Raw genomic sequence first — 23,271 nt, 5'->3', positions numbered from 1 at the left:
GCGGGCCTCCCCGAGCTCGCCGTGGCCCGCAGCGGGCTTTGCGGGCTCGCCCCCGCCCGCCACGAGCCCTGGCGCCTCGGCGCGGGCCTCCCCGAGCTCGCCGTGGCGCACAGCGGGCTTTGCGGGCTCCACCGCACCCGCCACGAGCCCTGGCGCGTCGGCGCGGGCCTCCCCGAGCTCGCCGTGGCTCACAGCGGGCTTTGCGGGCTCGCCCCCGCCCCCCACGAGCCCTGGCGCGTCGGCGCGGGCCTCCCCGAGCTCGCCGTGGCCCGCGGCGGGCTCGGCGGGCTCGCCCCCGCCCGCCTCGAGCCCTGGCGCCTCGGCGCGGGCCTCCCCGAGCTCGCCGTGGCTCACAGCGGGCTTTGCGGGCTCGCCCCCGCCCGCCACGAGCCCTGGCGCCTCGGCGCGGGCCTCCCCGAGCTCGCCGTGGCTCACAGCGGGCTTTGCGGGCTCGCCCCCGCCCGCCACGAGCCCTGGCGCCTCGGCGCGGGCCTCCCCGAGCTCGCCGTGGCCCGCGGCGGGCTCGGTGGGCTCGCCCCCGCCCGCCTCGAGCCCTGGCGCGTCGGCGCGGGCCTCGCCGAGCTTGCCGTGGCCCGCAGCGGGCTCGGCGGGCTTGCCCCCGCCCGCCACGAGCCCTGGCGCGTCGGCGCGGGCCTCCCCGAGCTCGCCGTGGCCCGCGCCGGGCTCGGCGGGCTCGCCCCCGCCCGCCTCGACCCCTGGCGCGTCGGCGCGGGCCTCGCCGAGCTCGCCGTGGCCCGCAGCGGGCTTTGCGGGCTCACCCCCGCCCGCCCCGAGCCCTGGCGCGTCGGCGCGGGCCTCCCCGAGCTCGCCGTGGCCCGCAGCGGGCTCGGAGGGCTCGCCCCCGCCCGCCACGAGCCCTGGCGCCTCGGCGCGGGCCTCCCCGAGCTCGCCGTGGCTCGCAGCGGGCTTTGCGGGCTCGCCCCCGCCCGCCCCGAGCCCTGGCGCGTCGGCGCGGGCCTCCCCGAGCTAGCCGTGGCCCGCGGTGGGCTCGGCGGGCTCGCCCCCGCCCGCCACGAGCCCTGGCGCCTCGGCGCGGGCCTCCCCGAGCTCGCCGTGGCTCGCAGCGGGCTCGGAGGGCTCGCCCCCGCCCGCCACGAGCCCTGGCGCCTCGGCGCGGGCCTCCCCGAGCTCGCCGTGGCCCGCAGCGGGCTTTGCGGGCTCGCCCCCGCCCGCCACGAGCCCTGGCGCCTCGGCGCGGGCCTCCCCGAGCTCGCCGTGGCCCGCAGCGGGCTCGGAGGGCTCGCCCCCGCCCGCCACGAGCCCTGGCGCCTCGGCGCGGGCCTCCCCGAGCTCGCCGTGGCCCGCAGCCGGCTTTGCGGGCTCGCCCCCGCCCACCACGAGCCCTGGCGCCTCGGCGCGGGCCTCCCCGAGCTCACCGTGGCTCGCAGCGGGCTTTGCGGGCTCGCCCCCGCCCGCCACGAGCCCTGGCGCGTCGGCGCGGGCCTCCCTGAGCTCGCCGTGGCTCGCAGCGGGCTTTGCGGGCTCGCCCCCGCCCGCCACGAGCCCTGGCGCGTCGGTGCGGGCCTCCCCGAGCTCGCTGTGGCTCGCAGCGGGCTTGGCGGGCTTGCCCCCGCCCGCCACGAGCCCTGGCGCGTCGGCGCGGGCCTCCCCGAGCTCGCCGTGGCCCACGGCGGGCTCGGCGGGCTCGCCCCCGCCCGCCTCGAGCCCTGGCGCGTCGGCGCGGGCCTCGCCGAGATCGCCGTGGCCCGCAGCGGGCTCGGCGGGCTCGCCCCCGCCCGCCTCGAGCCCTGGCGCCTCGGCGCGGGCCTCCCTGAGCTCGCCGTGGCCCGCGGCGGGCTCGGCGGGCTCGCCCCCGCCCGCCTCGAGCCCTGGCGCGTCGGCGCGGGCCTCCCCGAGCTCGCCGTGGCCCGCAGCGGGCTCGGAGGGCTCGCCCCCACCCGCCACGAGCCCTGGCTCCTCAGCGCGGGCCTCGCCGAGATCGCCGTGTCCCGCGGCGGGCTCGGCGGGCTCACCCCCGCCCGCCACGAGCCCTGGCGCCTCGGCGCGGGCCTCCCCGAGCTCGCCGTGGCCCGCGCCGGGCTCGGCGGGCTCGCCCCCACCCGCCAAGAGCCCTGGCGCGTCGGCGCGGGCCTCCCCGAGCTCGCCGTGGCCCGCAGCGGGCTTTGCGGGCTCGCCCCCGCCCGCCACGAGCCCTGGCGCCTCGGCGCGGGCCTCCCCGAGCTCGCCGTGGCGCACAGCGGGCTTTGCGGGCTCCACCGCACCCGCCACGAGCCCTGGCGCGTCGGCGCGGGCCTCCCCGAGCTCGCCGTGGCTCACAGCGGGCTTTGCGGGCTCGCCCCCGCCCCCCACGAGCCCTGGCGCGTCGGCGCGGGCCTCCCCGAGCTCGCCGTGGCCCGCGGCGGGCTCGGCGGGCTCGCCCCCGCCCGCCTCGAGCCCTGGCGCGTCGGCGCGGGCCTCCCCGAGCTCGCCGTGGCTCACAGCGGGCTTTGCGGGCTCGCCCCCGCCCGCCACGAGCCCTGGCGCCTCGGCGCGGGCCTCCCCGAGCTCGCCGTGGCTCACAGCGGGCTTTGCGGGCTCGCCCCCGCCCGCCACGAGCCCTGGCGCCTCGGCGCGGGCCTCCCCGAGCTCGCCGTGGCCCGCGGCGGGCTCGGCGGGCTCGCCCCCGCCCGCCTCGAGCCCTGGCGCGTCGGCGCGGGCCTCGCCGAGCTCGCCGTGGCCCGCGGCAGGCTCGGCGGGCTCGCCCCCGCCCGCCTCGAGCCCTGGCGCCTCGGCGCGGGCCTCCCCGAGCTCGCCGTGGCTCGCAGAGGGCTTTGCGGGCTCGCTCCCGCCCGCCACGAGCCCTGGTGCGTCGGCGCGGGCCTCCCCGAGCTCGCCGTGGCTCGCAGCGGGCTTTGCGGGCTCGCCCCCGCCCGCCCCGATCCCTGGCGCCTCTGCGCGGGCCTCCCCGACCTCGCCGTGGCCCGCGCCGGGCTCGGCGGGCTCGCCCCCGCCCGCCTCGAGCCCTGGCGCCTCGGCGCGGGTCTCCCCGAGCTCGCCGTGGCCCACGGCGGGCTTGGCGGGCTCACCCACGCCCGCCACGAGCCCTGGCGCGTCGGCGCGGGCCTCCCCGAGCTCGCCGTGGCCCGCGGCGGGCTCGGCGGGCTCGCCCCCGCCCGCCTCGAGCCCTGGCGCCTCGGTGCGGGCCTCGCCGAGCTCGCCGTGGCCCGCGTTGGGTTGGCGGGCTCGCCCCCGCCCGCCACGAGCCCTGGCGCGTCGGCACGGGCCTCCCCGAGCTTGCCGTGGCCCGCAGCGGGCTTGGCGGGCTCGCCCCCGCCCGCCTCGAGCCCTGGCGCCTCGGCGCGGGCCTCTCCGAGCTCGCCGTGGCTCGCAGCGGGCTTGGCGGGCTCGCTCCCGCCCGCCACGAGCCCTGGCGCGTCGGTGCGGGCCTCCCCGAGCTCGCCGTGGCCCGCAGCGGGCTTTGCGGGCTCGCCCCCGCCCGCCACGAGCCCTGGCGCCTCTGCTCGGGCCTCCCCGAGCTTGCCGTGGCCCGCGGCGGGCTCGGCGGGCTCGCCCCCGCCCGCCACGAGCCCTGGCGCCTCGGCGCGGGCCTCCCTGAGCTCGCCGTGGCTCGCAGCGGGCTTTGCGGGCTCGCCCCCGCCCGCCACGAGCCCTGGCGCGTCGGCGCGGGCCTCCCCGAGCTCGCCGTGGCCCGCAGCGGGCTTTGCGGCCTCACCCCCGCCCGCCACGAGCCCTGGCGCGTCGGCGCGGGCCTCCCCGAGCTCGCCGTGGCCCGCAGCGGGCTCGGCGGGCTCGCCCCCGCCCGCCTCGAGCCCTGGCGCGTCGGCGCGGGCCTCCCTTTGCTCGCCGTGGCCCGCAGCGGTCTTTGCGGGCTCGCCCCCGCCCGCCACGAGCCCTGGCGCCTCGGCGCGGGCCTCGCGGAGCTCGCCGTGGCCCGCGGCGGGCTCGGCGGGCTCGCCCCCGCCCGCCTCGAGCCCTGGCGCGTCGGCGCGGGCCTCCCTGAGCTCGCCGTGGCTCGCAGCGGGCTTTGCGGGCTCGCCCCCGCCCGCCTCGAGCCCTGGCGCGTCAGCGCGGGCCTCCCCGAGCTCGCCGTGGCCCGCGGCGGGCTTTGCGGGCTCGCCCCCGCCCGCCACGAGCCCTGGCGCCTCGGCGCGGGCCTCCCCGAGCTCGCCGTGGCCCGCGGCGGGCTCGGCGGGCTCGCCCCCGCCCGCCTCGAGCCCTGGCGCGTCGGCGCGGGCCTCCCCGAGCTCGCCGTGGCCCGCAGCGGGCTTTGCGGGCTCGCCCCCGCCCGCCACGAGCCCTGGCGCCTCGGCGCGGGCCTCCCCGAGCTCGCCGTGGCCCGCAGCGGGCTCGACGGGCTCGCCCCCGCCCGCCTCGAGCCCTGGCGCCTCGGCGCGGGCCTCCCCGAGCTCGCCGTGGCCCGCAGCGGGCTCGGCGGGCTCACCCCCGCCCGCCCCGAGCCCTGGCGCGTCGGCGCGGGCCTCCCCGAGCTCGCCGTGGCCTGCAGCGGGCTCGGCGGGCTCGCCCCCGCCCGCCTCGAGCCCTGGCGCCTCGGCGCGGGCCTCCCCGAGCTCGCCGTGGCTCGCAGCGGGCTTTGCGGGCTCGCCCCTGCCCGCCACGAGCCCTGGCACGTCGGCGCGGGCCTCGCCGAGCTCGCCGTGGCCCGCAGCGGGCTTTGCGGGCTCGACCCCGCCCGCCTCGAGCCCTGGCGCGTCGGCGCGGGCCTCCCCGAGCTCGCCGTGGCCCGCAGCGGGCTTTACGGGCTCGTCCCCGCCCGCCACGAGCCCTGGCGCATCGGCGCGGGCCTTGCCGAGCTCGCCGTGGCCCGCAGCGGGCTTTGCGGGCTCGCCCCCGCCCGCCACGAGCCCTGGCGCCTCGACGCCGGCCTCGCCGAGCTCGCCGTGGCCCGCGGCGGGCTCGGTGGGCTCGCCCCCGCCCGCCTCGAGCCCTGGCGCGTCGGCGCGGGCCTCGCCGAGCTTGCCGTGGCCCGCAGCGGGCTCGGCGGGCTTGCCCCCGCCCGCCACGAGCCCTGGCGCGTCGGCGCGGGCCTCCCCGAGCTCGCCGTGGCCCGCGCCGGGCTCGGCGGGCTCGCCCCCGCCCGCCTCGACCCCTGGCGCGTCGGCGCGGGCCTCGCCGAGCTCGCCGTGGCCCGCAGCGGGCTTTGCGGGCTCACCCCCGCCCGCCCCGAGCCCTGGCGCGTCGGCGCGGGCCTCCCCGAGCTCGCCGTGGCCCGCAGCGGGCTCGGAGGGCTCGCCCCCGCCCGCCACGAGCCCTGGCGCCTCGGCGCGGGCCTCCCCGAGCTCGCCGTGGCTCGCAGCGGGCTTTGCGGGCTCGCCCCCGCCCGCCCCGAGCCCTGGCGCGTCGGCGCGGGCCTCCCCGAGCTAGCCGTGGCCCGCGGTGGGCTCGGCGGGCTCGCCCCCGCCCGCCACGAGCCCTGGCGCCTCGGCGCGGGCCTCCCCGAGCTCGCCGTGGCTCGCAGCGGGCTCGGAGGGCTCGCCCCCGCCCGCCACGAGCCCTGGCGCCTCGGCGCGGGCCTCCCCGAGCTCGCCGTGGCCCGCAGCGGGCTTTGCGGGCTCGCCCCCGCCCGCCACGAGCCCTGGCGCCTCGGCGCGGGCCTCCCCGAGCTCGCCGTGGCCCGCAGCGGGCTCGGAGGGCTCGCCCCCGCCCGCCACGAGCCCTGGCGCCTCGGCGCGGGCCTCCCCGAGCTCGCCGTGGCTCGCAGCGGGCTCGGAGGGCTCGCCCCCGCCCACCACGAGCCCTGGCGCGTCGGCGCGGGCCTCCCTGAGCTCGCCGTGGCTCGCAGCGGGCTTTGCGGGCTCGCCCCCGCCCGCCACGAGCCCTGGCGCGTCGGCGCGGGCCTCCCCGAGCTCGCCGTGGCTCGCAGCGGGCTTGGCGGGCTTGCCCTCGCCCGCCACGAGCCCTGGCGCGTCGGCGCGGGCCTCCCCGAGCTCGCCGTGGCCCACGGCGGGCTCGGCGGGCTCGCCCCCGCCCGCCTCGAGCCCTGGCGCGTCGGCGCGGGCCTCGCCGAGATCGCCGTGGCCCGCAGCGGGCTCGGCGGGCTCGCCCCCGCCCGCCTCGAGCCCTGGCGCCTCGGCGCGGGCCTCCCTGAGCTCGCCGTGGCCCGCAGCGGGCTCGGAGGGCTCGCCCCCGCCCGCCACGAGCCCTGGCGCCTCGGCGCGGGCCTCCCCGAGCTCGCCGTGGCCCGCAGCGGGCTCGGCGGGCTCGCCCCCACCCGCCAAGAGCCCTGGCGCGTCGGCGCGGGCCTCCCCGAGCTCGCCGTGGCCCGCAGCGGGCTTTGCGGGCTCGCCCCCGCCCGCCACGAGCCCTGGCGCCTCGGCGCGGGCCTCCCCGAGCTCGCCGTGGCGCACAGCGGGCTTTGCGGGCTCCACCGCACCCGCCACGAGCCCTGGCGCGTCGGCGCGGGCCTCCCCGAGCTCGCCGTGGCTCACAGCGGGCTTTGCGGGCTCGCCCCCGCCCCCCACGAGCCCTGGCGCGTCGGCGCGGGCCTCCCCGAGCTCGCCGTGGCCCGCGGCGGGCTTTGCGGGCTCGCCCCCGCCCGCCTCGAGCCCTGGCGCCTCGGCGCGGGCCTCCCCGAGCTCGCCGTGGCTCACAGCGGGCTTTGCGGGCTCGCCCCCGCCCGCCACGAGCCCTGGCGCCTCGGCGCGGGCCTCCCCGAGCTCGCCGTGGCTCACAGCGGGCTTTGCGGGCTCGCCCCCGCCCGCCACGAGCCCTGGCGCCTCGGCGCGGGCCTCGCCGAGGTCGCCGTGGCCCGCGGCAGGCTCGGCGGGCTCGCCCCCGCCCGCCTCGAGCCCTGGCGCCTCGGCGCGGGCCTCCCCGAGCTCGCCGTGGCTCGCAGAGGGCTTTGCGGGCTCGCTCCCGCCCGCCCCGAGCCCTGGTGCGTCGGCGCGGGCCTCCCCGAGCTCGCCGTGGCTCACAGCGGGCTTTGCGGGCTCGCCCCCGCCCCCCACGAGCCCTGGCGCCTCGGCGCGGGCCTCCCGGAGCTCGCCGTGGCCCGCGGCGGGCTTGGCGGGCTCACCCACGCCCGCCACGAGCCCTGGCGCGTCGGCGCGGGCCTCCCCGAGCTCGCCGTGCCCCGCGGCGGGCTCGGCGGGCTCGCCCCCGCCCGCCTCGAGCCCTGGCGCCTCGGTGCGGGCCTCGCCGAGCTCGCCGTGGCCCGCGTTGGGTTGGCGGGCTCGCCCCCGCCCGCCTCGAGCCCTGGCGCGTCGGCGCGGGCCTCCCCGAGCTCGCCGTGGCCCGCAGCGGGCTTTGCGGGCTCGCCCCCGCCCGCCACGAGCCCTGGCGCCTCGGCGCGGGCCTGCCCGAGCTCGCCGTGGCCCGCGGCGGGCTCGGCGGGCTCGCCCCCGCCCGCCTCGAGCCCTGGCGCGTCGGCGCGGGCCTCCCCGAGCTCGCCGTGGCCCGCAGCGGGCTTTGCGGGCTCGCCCCCGCCCGCCTCGAGCCCTGGCGCCTCGGCGCGGGCCTCCCCGAGCTCGCCGTGGCCCGCAGCGGGCTTTGCGGGCTCACCCCCGCCCGCCCCGAGCCCTGGCGCGTCGGCGCGGGCCTCCCCGAGCTCGCCGTGGCCTGCAGCGGGCTCGGCGGGCTCGCCCCCGCCCGCCTCGAGCCCTGGCGCCTCGGCGCGGGCCTCCCCGAGCTCGCCGTGGCCCGCAGCGGGCTTTGCGGGCTCGCCCCCGCCCGCCACGAGCCCTGGCGCGTCGGCGCGGGCCTCCCCGAGCTCGCCGTGGCCCGCAGCGGGCTCGGCGGGCTCGCCCCTGCCCGCCACGAGCCCTGGCACGTCGGCGCGGGCCTCGCCGAGCTCGCCGTGGCCCGCAGCGGGCTTTGCGGGCTCGCCCCCGCCCGCCTCGAGCCCTGGCGCGTCGGCGCGGGCCTCCCCGAGCTCGCCGTGGCCCGCAGCGGGCTTTACGGGCTCGTCCCCGCCCGCCTCGAGCCCTGGCGCATCGGCGCGGGCCTTGCCGAGCTCGCCGTGGCCCGCAGCCGGCTTTGCGGGCTCGCCCCCGCCCGCCACGAGCCCTGGCGCCTCGGCGCGGGCCTCCCCGAGCTCGCCGTGGCCCGCAGCGGGCTTTGCGGGCTCGCCCCCGCCCGCCACGAGCCCTGGCGCGTCGGCGCGGGCCTCCCCGAGCTCGCCGTGGCCCGCAGCGGGCTCGGCGGGCTCGCCCCCGCCCGCCTCGAGCCCTGGCGCGTCGGCGCGGGCCTCCCCGAGCTCGCCGTGGCCCGCAGCGGGCTCGGCGGGCTCGCCCCCGCCCGCCACGAGCCCTGGCGCGTCGGCGCGGGCCTCCCTTTGCTCGCCGTGGCCCGCAGCGGTCTTTGCGGGCTCGCCCGCGCCCGCCTCGAGCCCTGGCGCGTCGGCGCGGGCCTCCCCGAGCTCGCCGTGGCCCCCGCCGGGCTCGGCGGGCTCGCCCCCGCCCGCCACGAGCCCTGGCGCCTCGGCGCGGGCCTCCCCGAGCTCGCCGTGGCCCGCAGCGGGCTCGACGGGCTCGCCCCCGCCCGCCTCGAGCCCTGGCGCCTAGGCGCGGGCCTCCCCGAGCTCGCCGTGGCCCGCAGCGGGCTTTGCGGGCTCGACCCCGCCCGCCACGAGCCCTGGCGCGTCGGCGCGGGCCTCCCCGAGCTCGCCGTGGCCCGCAGCGGGCTTTACGGGCTCGTCCCCGCCCGCCTCGAGCCCTGGCGCATCGGCGCGGGCCTTGCCGAGCTCGCCGTGGCCCGCAGCGGGCTTTGCGGGCTCGCCCCCGTCCGCCACGAGCCCTGGCGCCTCGGCGCGGGCCTCCCCGAAGTCACCGTGGCCCGCGGCGGGCTCGGCGGGCTCACCTGGCGGCGAGGGCTCCTGGCGGTCCGCAGAGCTCGGGACGGCTGCGCCAAACTGGGGGCGAGAGCGGCTTTCGGAGGGGGCGAGGGGCGTCCGGTTGCCTCTTGGGTTGGGCGAGGGGCACGCGAGTGGTTTTCGGCGAGGACGAGGGGGCTGCGATGTGTCTATGGCGTCCCCATAGGGTGCCTATGGAGTTTCTGTGTGGGGCGGGGCCTGGTAGGAGGGGTGGGGCCAGGCCAGGCTGGCTGGTCTGATTCTCACTGGTTTGTGCTGGTCCGTGCTGGTTTCTACTGGTTTCTATTGGTTTTCAGGGAAGGGGGAGGGGGGTTCCTCCGCCAGGCTGCGGTAGTGCAGTGCCTGTGGGCGGGGCCTGAGGGCCTGGGGGTGGGACCAAGTTTCAACCCCGCCCCCAACCTCCCCCTCCCTCCCAGTGATGGTACCGACTGGCCCAGTACGAGCTGGGAGGGGAAACTGGGAGGAACTGGGGCCACAGGGGAACCCCCCCCACAGCCTACATCTCCCATCATGCCCCATGGCAAGGCCCCCCCCACGGCCTACATCTCCCATCATGCCCCACTGCAAGGCCCAGACACCCCCCCACAGCCTACATCTCCCATCATGCTCCGCGGCAAGGTCCAGAGACCCCCCCCACGGCCTACATCTCCCATCATGCCCCACTGCAAGGCCCAGAGACCCCCCACAGCCTACATCTCCCATCATGCCCCACTGCAAGGCCCAGACACCCCCCCACAGCCTACATCTCCCATCATGCTCCACTGCAAGGCCCTTTATTGCCTACATCTCCCATCATGCCCCGCGGCAAGGCCTAGAGAACCCCCCACGGCCTACATCTCCCATCATGCCTTGCAGCAAGAACTAGAGACCCCCCCCACGGCCTACATCTCCCATCATGCCCTGCGGCAAGGCCCAGAGAACCCCCCACAGCCTACATCTCCCATCATGCCCTGCAGCAAGGCCCTTTATTGCCTACATCTCCCATCATGCCCCATGGCAAGGCCCAGAGACCCCCCCACGGCCTACATCTCCCATCATGCCCCACGGCAAGGCCCCCCCCCACGGCCTACATCTCCCATCATGCCCCACAGCAAGGCCCCCCCCCACGGCCTACATCTCCCATCATGCCCCGCAGCAAGGCCCAGAGACCCCCTCATGGCCTACATCTCCCATCATGCCCTGCAGCAAGGCCTAGAGACCCCCCACAGCCTACATCTCCCATCATGCCCCGCGGCAAGGCCCAGAGACCCCCCCCAGCCTACATCTCCCATCATGCCCTGCAGCAAGGCCCTTTACTGCCTACATCTCCCATCATGCCGCGCGGCAAGGCCCAGAGACCCCCCCCACGGCCTACATCTCCCATCATGCCCCACTGCAAGGCCCAGAGACCCCCCCCACAGCCTACATCTCCCATCATGCTCCGCGGCAAGGTCCAGAGACCCCCCCCACGGCCTACATCTCCCATCATGCCCCACTGCAAGGCCCAGAGACCCCCCCCACGGCCTACATCTCCCATCATGCCCTGCAGCAAGGCCCTTTACTGCCTACATCTCCCATCATGCCCCATGGCAAGGCCCAGAGACCCCCCCACAGCCTACATCTCCCATCATGCCCTGCAGCATGGCCCAGAGACCCCCCCACGGCCTACATCTCCCATCATGCCCCACAGCAAGGCCCCCCCATGGCCTACATCTCCCATCATGCCCCGCAGCAAGGCCCCCCCACAGCCTACATCTCCCATCATGCCACGCGGCAAGGCCTAGAGACCCCCCACAGCCTACATCTCCCATCATGCCCCACTGCAAGGCCCAGAGACCCCCCCCACGGCCTACATCTCCCATCATGCCCCACTGCAAGGCCCAGAGACCCCCCCCACAGCCTACATCTCCCATCATGCCCTACAGCAAGGCCCAGAGGACCCCCCACGGCCTACATCTCCCATCATGCCCCGCGGCAAGGCCCAGAGACCCCCCCCACGGCCTACATCTCCCATCATGCCCCGCGGCGACTCCCCCATGGTCCCTTCCCGCCCGCTCTATCCCGTCACGCCCCGCGGCAAAGGCGCGCTCTCCCCCTCCCCCGCACCCTCCCGCCGCCGCCCTGCGCGCGTGCGCGCCCAGCCCTCCCTCGGCGGCCGCCGTAGGCCGCGCCCGCGGCGCCCGCCGGGAACTGTAGTCCGCGCGTGAGGCCGAAGGCGGAGGGAGGGGGCGGGGGGGGCGGGGGGGAGGAGCCGCGAGCCGGGGCGGCGGCCTCGGTTTCCCGGCGGGCCCCGCGCGCTCCGCCGCCGCCCCAGGGGGCCGCGCGCGGCCGGGCCGTAGGCGGCGGCCCCGCCCCCGCGCCGCAGCGTTTAAAGATGGCGGCGGGCGGCGGCGGCGGCGGTTGGGCCTGGGCGCCGCCCGGCCGCGGGCGCTTCCCGGCGCGGCCCGGCCGCGGCTCCCCCCGCCTGCCCGGGGCTGCGGCCGCCGCCGGGAGCGCCGCCGTTGTCGGGCGCCGCCGGGCGCCGCTGCTGCGGGGCGAGAGGCCGCGCGGTGGGGCGGACCCGGCGCTGCGGGCGCTGCTGGGCCTGGCCGGGGGCCTGCGCCGCCTGCGGGCGCTGCTGGGCGGCGGCGGCCGGGAGCGGGAGGAGGAGGAGGAGGAGGAGGAGGAGGTGAGCGGGGGGGGCGGATGTGGGGCAGGAGGGAGTCGAGGGGGCGGGTGGGGGGGGTGGGGGGTGTCTGGGGGGGGCTGAGAGGGGCTGGGGGGGTCTGAGAGGGGCGGGTGTGGGGCTGGGGGGGTCTGGGGGGGTGAATGTGGGGCAGGAGGGAGTCGAGGGGGTGGGTGGGGGGGATGGGGGGTGTCTGGGGGGGGCTGAGAGGGGCTGGGGGGGCTGAGAGGGGTGGGTGTGGGGCTGAGAGGGGCAGGTGTGGGGCTGGGGGGGTCTGAGAGGGGCGGGTGTGCGGCTGGGGGGTTGAGAGCGGCTGGGGGGGTCTGAGAGGGGCTGGGGGGTCTGAGAGGGGCAGGTGTGGGGCTGGGGGGGTCTGGGGGGGCAAATGTGGGGCAGGAGGGAGTCGAGGGGGCGGGTGGGGGGGATGGGGGGTGTCTGGGGGGGCTGAGAGGGGCTGGGGGGGTCTGAGAGGGGCAGGTGTGGGGCTGGGGGGGTCTGAGAGGGGCAGGTGTGGGGCTGAGAGGGGTTGAGAGGGGCAGGTGTGGAGCTGGGGGGGTCTGAGAGGGGCTGGGGGGTCTGAGAGGGGCAGGTGTGGGGCTGGTGGGGTCTGAGAGGGGCGGGTGTGGGGCTGAGAGGGGCAGGTGTGGGGCTGGGGGGGTTGAGAGGGTCTGGGGAGTATCTGGGGGGGCAGGTGTGGGGCTGGGGGGGTCTGAGAGGGGTGGGTGTGGGGCTGGGGGGGTCTGAGAGGGGTGGGTGTGGGACTGGGGGGTCTGGGAGGGGCAGGTGTGGAGCTGGGGGGGTCTGAGAGGGGCTGGGGGTCTGGGAGGGGCAGGTGTGGGGCTGGGGGGGTCTGAGAGGGGCAGGTGTGGGGCTGGGGGGTCTGAGAGGGGCGGGTGTGGGGCTGGGGGGGTTGAGAGGGTTGGGGGGGTCTGGGAGGGGCGGGTGTGGGGCTGGGGGGGTCTGAGAGGGGCGGGTGTGGGGCTGAGAGGGGCAGGTGTGGGGCTGGGGGGGTTGAGAGGGTCTGGGGAGTATCTGGGGGGGCAGGTGTGGGGCTGGGGGGGTCTGAGAGGGGCTGGGGGGGTCTGAGAGGGGCGGGTGTGGGGCTGGGGGGGCTGAGAGGGGCAGGTGTGGGGCTGGGGGGGTTGAGAAGGTTGGGGGGGTCTGGGAGGGGCAGGTGTGGGGTTGGGGGGGTCTGAGAGGGGTGGGTGTGGGGCTGAGAGGAGCAGGTGTGGGGCTGGGGGGGCAGGTGTGGGGCTGGGGGGTGTCTGAGGGGGGCAGGTGTGGGGCTGGGGGGTGTCTGAGGGGGGCAGGTGTGGGGCTGGGGGGTGTCTGAGAGGGGCAGGTGTGGGGCTGGGGATGTCTGAGAGGGGCAGGTGTGGGGCTGGGGGGGCAGATGTGGGGCTGGGGGGGTCTGGGGGGCAGGTGGGGGTCTGGGGGGGCAGATGTGGGGCTGGGGGGGTCTGAGAGGGGCAGGCGGGGGTCTGGGGGGGCAGATGTGGGGCTGGGGGGGTCTGAGAGGGGCAGATGGGGGTCTGGGGGGGCAGATGTGGGTCTGGGTGGGTCTGGGAGGGGCCGGTGGGGGTCTGGGGGGGCAGATGTGGGTCTGGGGGGGTCTGAGAGGGGCAGGTGGGGGTCTGGGGGGGCATATGTGGGTCTGGGGGGGCAGATGTGGGGCTGGGGGGGTCTGGGGGGGCATATGTGGGTGTGGGGGGGCAGATGTGGGGCAGGTGGGGGTCTGAGAGGGGCAGGTGGGGGTCTGGGGGGACAGATGTGGGGCTGGGGGGGCAGATGTGGGGCTGGGGGGGTCTGGGGGGGCAGGTGATGGGTCTGGGGGGGCAGATGTGGGGCTGGGGGGGTCTGGGGGGGCAGGTGATGGGTCTGGGGGGGCAGATGTGGGGCTGGGGGGTTTGAGAGGGGCAGATGGGGGTCTGGGGGGGCAGATGTGGGGCTGGGGGGGTCTGGGGGGGCAGATGTGGGGCTGGGGGGGCAGATGTGGGTCTGGGGGGGTCTGGGGGGGCAGGTGATGGGTCTGGGGGGGCAGATGTGGGGCTGGGGGGGCAGGTGGGGGGCGCATCGCGTGTGTCCCGTGTTCAGGCGTGTTGCGTGGCTCCCTGCAGTCACGCGTGTTCCCGCTGTCCCCCGTCACGCGTGTCGCGCGTTGGGGCCGGTCACGCGTGTCCCCGCCGTCACCTGTGTCCCCCTTGTGGGGGGGCGGAGCTTGAGGGAGGGGGCGGGGCTTAGATAAAGGCAAGGCTGGGCCTGACTGGGGGCGGGGCTTAGGCATTGGGGTGGGGCTAAAGGGAGGGGCGGGGCCAGTCCTGATGGGGCGGGGTTTAAGCTGGGGGCGGGGCTCAGCATGGGGGGGGGACAGGTGTAAAGGGAATGGGAGGGGCTTGGTTGGGGGTGGGGCTTGTCTGAGGGGGTGGAGCTAATGATGTCCCTGCCCCCTCCATCCAGGAGGAGTTTCGGGGCTTCCTGCCCGAGGAGGCGGAGCCACCCCGGCCCCTCCCCCGCGCGGCCCGGCGCTCGGCAAGAGGTGAGCCCGGACGCCTGGGCCCCCCTTTCCCCCTCTCCCGCCCGGACGCCTGGGCCCCTCTTTTCCCCCTGCCCCGGACGCCTGGGCCCCTTCTGCACCTGAACGCCTGGGCCCCCTTCCCCCCACCCGGACGCCTGGGCCCCTTCTGCACCTGAACGCCTGGGCCCCCTTCCCCCCACCCGGACGCCTGGGCCCCTTCTGCACCTGAACGCCTGGGCCCCCTTCCCCCCACCCGGACGCCTGGGCCCCTTCTGCACCTGAACGCCTGGGCCCCCTTCCCCCCACCCGGACGCCTGGGCCCCTTCTGCACCTGAACGCCTGGGCCCCCTTCCCCCCGCCCGGACGCCTGGGCCCCTTCTGCACCTGAACGCCTGGGCCCCCTTCCCCCGCCCGGACGCCTGGGCCCCTTCTGCACCTGAACGCCTGGGCCCCCTTCCCCTGCCCGGATGCCTGGGCCCCCTTCCCCCGCCCGGACGCCTGGGCCCCTTCTGCACCTGAATGCCTGGGCCCCCTTCCCCCCGCCCGGACGCCTGGGCCCCTTCTGCACCTGAACGCCTGGGCCCCCTTCCCCCGCCCGGACGCCTGGGCCCCTTCTGCACCTGAACGCCTGGGCCCCCTTCCCCTGCCCGGATGCCTGGGCCCCCTTCCCCCGCCCGGACGCCTGGGCCCCTTCTGCACCTGAACGCCTGGGCCCCCTTCCCCCGCCCGGATGCCTGGGTTCCTCCCTAGACGCCCGGGTCCTTCACCTCTCCCCGCCTCCCCCGGACGCCTGGGCCCCCGCGGTCTGCGTCATGTCGCCGCGTCCCCTCCGCAGGCACCCGCCGCGCAGCGTCGCCTGCCAGGGATGACGTCAGCGGCGAGGTCAGCGGTGACATCGGCGGCGAGGTCAGCGCGTCGCCCCCCGGCGCCCGGGGCGGACGTCGGAGCCCGCCGGGCGCGGGACTCAAGCGCGCCGGCCGGGCCGGGCGTCGGCGGGGGGCCCCGGCGTCCCCCGGCAGCACCCGCCGGGGCCGCCCCCGCCGGCAGCACCCCGGGGTGCCCCCCCGGCAGCACCCGCGGGCCCCCCGGCGCCCCGGCACCCTCCTGGGCAGCCTGCGCCAGTTCGTCATGCCGCTGGTGAGCGCCCGCTCGGCCCGGCCCATCCGCACGCCCCGGCGCTTCCTGCCCGACGCGGGGGCGGCGCCGCCCGGCGACCAGGCGCCACCACCCCAGGGGGAGGTGCCACCGCCCGCCGGCGAGGTGGCGCCGTCCCGGGACGAGCCGCGGACACGTGGGGATGGGGTGCCACCACCCCAGGACCAGCCGCGGACACGTGGGGATGGGGTGCCACCACCACGGGGTGAGCCACGGACACGTGGGAATGGGGTGCCACCACCACGGGGTGAGCCATCGGCACGTGGGGATGAGGTGCCGCCACCCCGGGACGAGCCGCGGACACGTGGGGATGGGGTGCCACCACGCCAGGACCAGCCACGGACACGTGGGGGTGGGGTGCCACCACGCCAGGACGAGCCGTGGACACGTGGGGATGGGGAGGCACCATCCCAGGACGAGCCGCGGACACGTGGGGATGGGGTGCCACCATCCCGGGACGAGCCGCGGACACGTGGGGATGGGGTGCCACCATCCCAACGTGAGACATCGGCACGTGGGGATGGGACACCAGCTCCCCGTGACCAGCCACCACCACGTGGGGATGAGGTGCCACCACCCCAAGGCGAGCCGCGGACCCGTGGGGAGGAGACGTCACCATCCCAGGACGAGCCACGGCCACGTGGGGACGAGGTGCCACCACCTCCGGCTGAGGCATCGGCACGCGGTGGCAAGATCTTGCCGCCCCGGGACAGGCGGCTGGCCCGCAGGGACAAAGTGCCATCACGTAAGGATGAGGTGCCACCGCCCTGGAAGAAAGGGGCCCCGCACGAAGTGCCACCATCTCAACGCAAGCCACCGGCGCGGAAGGAGAAGGTGCCGCCGTCCCGGGACAAGGCGTCACCACGCGAGGACGAGCTGCCGCCGCCCTGTGACCAGCTGCTAGAGCGTGGAGACGAGGTGCCACCGAGCCGGGACGAGGTGCCACCGACCCAGGAAGAGCTTCCAGTGCGCGGGGACGAGGTGCCACCAACCCAGAACGAGGTGCCACCAACCCGGGATGAGCTTCCAGTGCGCGGGGACGAGGTGCCACCAACCCAGAAGGAGGTGCCACCAACCCGGGATGAGGTGCCACCACGCGGGGACAAGCCGGTGACACACGGTGACACCACGGCGGTGGACAAACCGCCGGGAGAAGGGGCCGAGAAACCCAGAAAAAGAGCCGAATCCCCCCAAAACGGGGCCGAATCGCGCCCAAAAAGCGCCGGCTGCCCCGAAAACGGGGACGGATCGTCCCAAAATCGGGACAAATCGTTGCGGCGTCAGGACAGATCGCCCCAAAAACGGGACAGATCGCCCGGAAACGGAGACGGATCCCACTGGATTCGAGCTGAATCGTCCGGAAACAGGTCAAATCCGCGCCGGAGTTGGAACAAATCGTCCAGGAATTGGGACAGATCGGGCGAGAAAAACCATCAACGGGGCGGAAACGGGGAGAAAGCGCCCCGAAACGGCGCCGGATTGATCCGAAACGGGCAGAAACCGGGCCGAAACGGCGCCGAAACGGGCCGAAACGCCGGTGGTTTTTACGGAAACGAGGCCGAACGGCCCCGAAACGGGGACGAACCGTCTGCGTTGGGCGACGGGACGCTCGGAGACGAGGAGAAATTCCCCGCGGACGAAGCGGCTGGAAACGGGGAGAAAGCGACCCGAAAAGGGGACGCGAACGTCCCCGGGAAAGGGCCGGTTTATCGGCACGCGAACGGCGACGGGACGCCCCCCGCGAGCGATAAATCGGGGTCAAACGGGGCCGAATCGCCCCGAAACGGGACCGAAGCTTTCGGAAACGGGCACGAACCTCCCGCCGACGGCGTCAAATGGCTTCGGAAAGGTGAAAAAGTTACCGGAAACGGGGCGAAACCGGCCGGAAACGGGGTCGAGGTGGCACCCGGTTCCGTGTCCCCGACGCCGGTGACGTCGCCCGGCCCGCGACGCGCCATCCTCCGGGCGGCCACCTTCCGCTGGACGTCGCCTCGGGCCGCCGGGGACAACGCGGGGACGGCGCTCGGGGACGGCGCGGTGACGCTCGGGGACGGCGCGGTGACGCCCGGTGACGCCCCCAGCTCCAAAGAGGCTCCGGCCGCCGCGGGGGACGGCGAAGGCGCGCCGGTGGCCTTCGGGGACGGCGCGGTGACCCTCGGGGAGCCGGCGGCGGCCGGCGGTGGCCTCGCGGTGGCCCGGGCCACCCAGCGACGTCCCCCGCTGCTGCGGGCGCCCCGCTTCACGGCCAGCGAAGCCCACCTGAAGATCTACGAGTCGCTGCGGGCCGAGGCCACCGAAGCCACCGCCGGGGCCACCGAGGTCGGCGTCGAGGGCCACCGGCGGCCCCCGGCCCCCGCCAACCACCTGGCCCTGCCCCAGTTCCCCAGTGACGTCAACTCGGGCGCCGCTGAGGTCAACTCGGGCGCCGCTGAGGTCAACTCGGGCGCCGCTGAGGTCAACTCGGCCACCAGCGACGTCAACTCGGGCGCTGGCGCCGTCAAGTTGGGCGCCGCTGAGGTCGACTTGGGCGTTGGTGACGTCAACTCGGCCACCGGCGACGTCAACGACACCACGGTGGGCGACGCCATCGATCCGGGCGGCGGTGGCGTCAACCTGGAGGGCGGTGGCGTCAACCCAGAAGGTGAGGCCAAGGTGGACGCCGCTACCGGCGACGTCAACTCGGGCGCGGGTGACGTCAACGCGGAGGCCGGCGACATCACCGCGGCCGGCGGCGCCGTAGAAGCCGGTGACGCCGACTGGGGCAGCGGCGACGCCAAGGTGGACGCCGGCGACGAGATGGACGCCGGCGACGTGACGAGGGTCGCCGGCGACGCCAAGATGGACGCCGGCAACGTGACGAGGGTCGCCGGTGACACCAAGATGGACGCCGGCGACGTGACGAGGGTCGCCGGTGACACCAAGATGGACGCCGGCAACGCCAAGGAGGACGCCAACGACGTCAAGATGGGCGCCGGCGACGTCAAGGAGGACGCCAACAACGTCGAGGACGCCAACGACGCCAAGATGGGCGACGGCGACGCCAAGATGGACGCCAACAACGCCAAGATGGGCGCCGGCGACGCCAAGATGGGCGCCGGCGACGTCAAGGAGGACGCCAACGACACCAAGATGGGCGCCGGCGACGTCAAGGAGGACACCAACGACGTCAAGACGGGCGCCGGGGGCGCGAGTGAGGCGGAGGCGGCCGCCGCCGATGAGGTCAGCGCGGGCGGCCATGACGCCGCCGCCGGGGCGGCCATGACGGGCATCGACCGGGTCTACAGCCTGCTGAGTCGCGCCAAGGTGCAGCTCTTCCAGATCGACCGGCGGCAGCAGCTGCGCGTCGGCCCGGTGAGGCCCGGACGCCTGGGCCCCTCGTCGGGGAGGGGAGGCCGGGGGGGGGGGGGGACGCCCGGACGCCTGGGCCCATTTTGGGAGGCGCCCGGACGCCTGGGCCCCTTCTTGGGGAGGGAACGGGGAGGCGCCCGGACGCCTGGGTCCCTTTTGGGGGGCGCCCGGACGCCTGGGCCCCCTTCGCGTGGGTGGTTTCGCTTGGGGGGGGGGAGGAGAGGGGGCCCAGGCGTCCGGGCGCCCCTCACCCTCCCCTCCCCCCCCCGCAGGGGTCGCCGGGGGAGGGGCCCGAGGGGGAGGAGGAGCCCGACGAGGAGGCCGAGGACCCCCAGCGGCAGGTGGGTGCTGGGGGGGCACCTATGGGTGCTGGGGGGGCATCTAGGGGGCTGGGAGTGCCCATGGGTGCTGGGGGGCTTCTAGGGGGCCCTTATGGGTGCTGGGGGGGCTCCTGGGGGCACCTATGGGGGCTGAGGACACCTGTAGATGCTGGGGGGGGGCACCTATGGGTGCTGGGGGGGCTGGGGGCACCTGGGGGTGCTGGGAGGGCATCTAGGGGGCTGGGGGTACCCATGGGTGCTGGGGGGGCACCTATGGATGCTGGGGTGTTGGGAGCACCTATAGGTGCTAGGGGGGCTCCTGGGGGGGCTCTTATGGGTGCTGGGGGCCTGGAGCTCCTTGGGAGCAGGGGGCACCCATGGGTGCTTGGGGGGGCTCCTGGGGGCCCTTATGGGTGCTGGGGGGGCTGGGAGCTCCTATAGGTGCTGGGGGGGCTTCTGGGGGGCATCTATGGGTGCTGGGGGGGTTGGGGGCCCCCATGGGTGCTGGGGGGGGTGCTGGGGGGGCCCTTATGGGTGCTGGGGAGTGCTGGGCGCACCTATAGGTGCTGGGGGGGCTCCTGGGGGGCACCCAAGGGTCTAGAGGGCCAGTTGGGACATTGGGGGGGTTGGGGGGGGCAAGGGGCACCCATGGGTGCTGGGGGGGCGCCCACGGGGGGGGGGAGGCTCGGGGGATGGTTGGGGGGGGCGGCCGGTGTCGAGGCGTGACGGAGCCGTGTCGCAGGGGCCCCGCGTCAAACACGTGTGTCGGCACGCGGCCGTGGCGCTGGGCCGGGCCGAGGGCACCCACCCGGCGCCCCCCCGGCCCCGGCGCCGCCCGGCCCCCGCCAGCACCCCCCCAGGTGAGCCCCCTCCCCGGACGCCTGGGCCCCCCTCCCCGGACGCCTGGGTCCCCTCCCGGACACCTGGGCCCCTCCCCAGACGCCTTGGCCCCTCTCCCCGGACACCTGGGCCCCTGAACACTTCGGTCCGCTCCCCGGACGCCTGGGTCCCCTCCCCGGACGCCTGGGCCCCTCTCTCTGGACTCCTGGGCCCCCTGAACGCCTGGGCCCCTCCCCGGACGCCTGGGCCCCTTCCCCTCGGCCCCCTCCCCGGACACCTGGGTCCCTTCCCCGGACTCCTGGGCCCCCTGAACGCCTGGGCCCCTCCCCGGACGCCTGGGCCCCTTCCCCTCGGCCCCCTCCCCGGACGCCTGGGCCCCCTCCCCGGACGCCTGGGCCCCTTCCCCGAATGCCTGGGTCCCCCTTCCCCGGACACCTGGGCTCCTGAACACCTGGGCCCCTTCCCCGGACGCCTGGGCCCCTGAACACTTGGGTCCCCTCCCCGGACACCTGGGCTCCTCCCGGACGCCTGGGTCCCTTCCCCTTGGCCCCCTCCCCGGACGCCTGGGCCCCTTCACCGGACACCTGGGTCCCTGAACACTTGGGCCCCCTCCCCGGACGCCTGGGACCCCCCGGACGCCTGGGCCCCTTCACCGGACACCTGGGTCCCTGAACACTTGGGTCCCCTCCCCGGACGCCTGGGTCCCCTCCCCGGACGCCTGGGCCCCCCCGTCCCCGAACGACACCTTCGCGACGTCCCGCAGAGTCGTCGTCGTCCTCGGAGGACGAGGCGGAGAGCGGCGGAGGAGGAGGAGGGAGCCGGGCGAAGCGGGCGCGGGCGCCGCCGCCCGGACGCCTGGGCCCCTCGTCGCCGGCCCGCCGCCCGGCCGGGGGCCGCCGCAACCGACGAGCGCGCTGCGGCCGCTGCCGGGGCTGCCGCACCCCCCGCGACTGCGCCGCCTGCCCCAACTGCCGCGACAAACCCAAGTTCGGCGGCCCCAACACCAAGAAGCAGTGCTGCGTGTGAGTGCCCCGGACGCCTGGGCCCCCTCCGCCCCGGACGCCTGGGCCCCCTCCGCCCCGGACGCCTGGGTCCTTCCCAGATGCCGGGGTCCCCCCCACCCCCGTCCCGGATGCCTGGACCCTTCCCAGACACCTGGGTCCCTCCCGGACACCTGGGACCGTCTGCCTGGACACCTGGGTCCCTCCCGGACGCCTGGGCCCCCTCCGCCCCGGACGCCTGGGCCCCCCCTGCCCTGGACACTTGGGTCCCCCCTGTGCCCCGGACGCCTGGGCTCCCCTGTGCCCTGGATGCCTGGGCCCCCCCTGCTCCAGACGCCCGGGACCCCCTATACCCGGATGCCTGGGTCCCCCCGCCCTGGATGCCTGGGCCCCCTGTGCCCGGACGCCTGGGCCCCCTATGCCTGGACGCCCGGGACCCTCTGCCCCAGATGCCTGGGCCCCCCGTGCCCGGACGCCTGGGCCCCTCCCCCCGCCCCGGACGCCTGGGCCCCTCCCCCTGCCCCAGACGCCTGGGCCCCCCCTGCCCCGGACGCCTGGGTCCCTCCCCGGATGCCTGGGTCCCTCCCGGACACCTGGGACCCTCTGCCTGGATACTTGGGTCCCTCCCGGATGCCTGGGCTCCTGCCCCGGACACCTGGGCCCCCCCCGCCCTGGACACCTGGGTGCTCCCTTGTGCCCCGGACGCCTGGGCTCCCTTGTGCCCCGGACGCCTGGGCCCCCCCTGCCCCGGATGCCTGGGCCCCCCCTGCCCCGGACGCCTGGGTCCCTCCCAGACACCTGGGACCCTCTGCCTGGACACCTAGGTCCCACCCCGGACACCTGGGCCCCTGCCCCGGACACCTGGGCCCCCTGTGCCCTAAACTCCTGGGCCCCCCCCGCCCTGGACACCTGGGTGCTCCCTTGTGCCCCGGACGCCTGGGCTCCCTTGTGCCCCGGATGCCTGGGTCCCCCCCTGCCCCGGATGCCTGGGTCCCCCCTGTGCCCCGGACGCCTGGGCCCCCCTGTGCCTGGACACCTGGGTCCCTCCCGGACACCTGGGACCCTCTGCCTGGACACCTAGGTCCCACCCCGGACGCCTGGGCTCCTCTGTGCCCGGACGCCTGGGACCCCCTGACCCGGACGCCTGGGTCCCTCCCAGACGCCTGGGCTCCCCTCGGCCCCGGACGCCTGGGCCCCCTCCGGCCCGGATGCCTGGGCCCCCCCTGCCCCGGACGCCTGGGCCCCCTGTGCCCGGACGCCTGGGCCCCCCCCGACACCCGCTTCCCTCGCTGCCCCCCGCAGGTACCGCAGGTGCGACAAGATCGAGGCGCGCAAGATGGAGCGGCTGGCCAGGAAAGGTGGGGACAGGGCAGGACACGCGGGCCGGGCGCGTCGGGGCGGCGCCGTTTCGGGGCCAGACGGGCCGCTTTTGGGTCTGGGGGGGGGGCAGCGTGGGGAGCTCGGGGCGCTGCGTTGGAGCCAGGGTCGGGACTGTCCCCCCACGTCCCCCCATGTCCCCCCGTGTCCCCCCGTGTCCCCCATGTCCCCCATGTCCCCCCATGACCCCCCATGACCCCCCATGACCCCCCATGTCCCTCCATGTCCCCCCGTGTCCCCCCATGTCCCCCCGTGTCCCCCGTGTCCCCCCATGTCCCTCCATGTCCCTCCATGTCCCTCCATGTCCCCCCATGTCCCCCCGTGTCCCCCCGTGTCCCCCAGTGTCCCCCCATGTCCCTCCATGTCCCTCCGTGACCCCCCGTGTCCCCCCGTGTCCCCCCGTGTCCCCCCGTGTCCCCCCATGACCCCCCGTGTCCCCCCGTGTCCCCCCATGTCCCCCCATGTCCCCCCATGTCCCTCCATGTCCCCCCATGTCCCTCCATGTCCCTCCATGTCCCCCCATGTCCCCCGTGTCCCCCCGTGTCCCCCCGTGTCCCCCATGTCCCCCCATGTCCCCCATGTCCCTCCATGTCCCCCCGTGTCCCCCCATGTCCCCCGTGTCCCCCCGTGTCCCCCCGTGTCCCCCCATGTCCCTCCATGTCCCTCCATGTCCCTCCGTGTCCCTCCGTGTCCCTCCATGTCCCCCCATGTCCCCCCATGTCCCTCCATGTCCCTCCATGTCCCTCCATGTCCCCCATGTCCCCCATGTCCCCCCATGTCCCCCCATGTCCCTCCATGTCCCTCCATGTCCCCCCATGTCCCCCCATGTCCCTCCATGTCCCTCCATGTCCCCCATGTCCCCCATGTCCCCCATGTCCCCCCATGTCCCCCATGTCCCCCCATGTCCCTCCATGTCCCTCCATGTCCCTCCATGTCCCCCCATGTCCCCCCATGTCCCTCCATGTCCCTCCATGTCCCTCCATGTCCCCCCATGTCCCCCCATGTCCCCCATGTCCCCCATGTCCCCCATGTCCCTCCATGTCCCTCCATGTCCCCCATGTCCCCCATGTCCCCCCATGTCCCTCCATGTCCCTCCATGTCCCCCATGTCCCCCATGTCCCTCCATGTCCCTCCATGTCCCTCCATGTCCCCCCATGTCCCCCCATGTCCCTCCATGTCCCTCCATGTCCCTCCATGTCCCCCCCATGTCCCTCCATGTCCCTCCATGTCCCCCCATGTCCCCCCATGTCCCCCATGTCCCC

The 23,271-nt window shown here is 77.0% G+C and overlaps 1 protein-coding gene across 1 annotated transcript in view; it reads left to right on the top strand.

The window, feature by feature from the left end:
- Nucleotides 1-11,162: 11,162 nt before the first annotated feature.
- The window catches only part of KMT2B (lysine methyltransferase 2B), a 59,974-nt gene continuing 47,865 nt past the window's right edge, over nucleotides 11,163-23,271 (top strand). The window contains exons 1-7 of the mRNA XM_068929576.1: nucleotides 11,163-11,456; nucleotides 13,911-13,989; nucleotides 14,804-18,474; nucleotides 18,744-18,812; nucleotides 19,534-19,651; nucleotides 20,395-20,653; nucleotides 21,935-21,990. Of these exons, the coding sequence (XP_068785677.1) occupies nucleotides 11,163-11,456; nucleotides 13,911-13,989; nucleotides 14,804-18,474; nucleotides 18,744-18,812; nucleotides 19,534-19,651; nucleotides 20,395-20,653; nucleotides 21,935-21,990 (4,546 nt within the window). The remainder of the gene's footprint in view (nucleotides 11,457-13,910; nucleotides 13,990-14,803; nucleotides 18,475-18,743; nucleotides 18,813-19,533; nucleotides 19,652-20,394; nucleotides 20,654-21,934; nucleotides 21,991-23,271) is intronic.

This window comes from Struthio camelus, unplaced genomic scaffold (genome assembly GCF_040807025.1).
Source record: "Struthio camelus isolate bStrCam1 unplaced genomic scaffold, bStrCam1.hap1 HAP1_SCAFFOLD_137, whole genome shotgun sequence".
Taxonomy (NCBI): domain Eukaryota; kingdom Metazoa; phylum Chordata; class Aves; order Struthioniformes; family Struthionidae; genus Struthio; species Struthio camelus.
The sequence above is the reverse complement of the archived record's forward strand: the minus strand, read 5'-3'. Positions and strand labels throughout refer to the sequence as shown.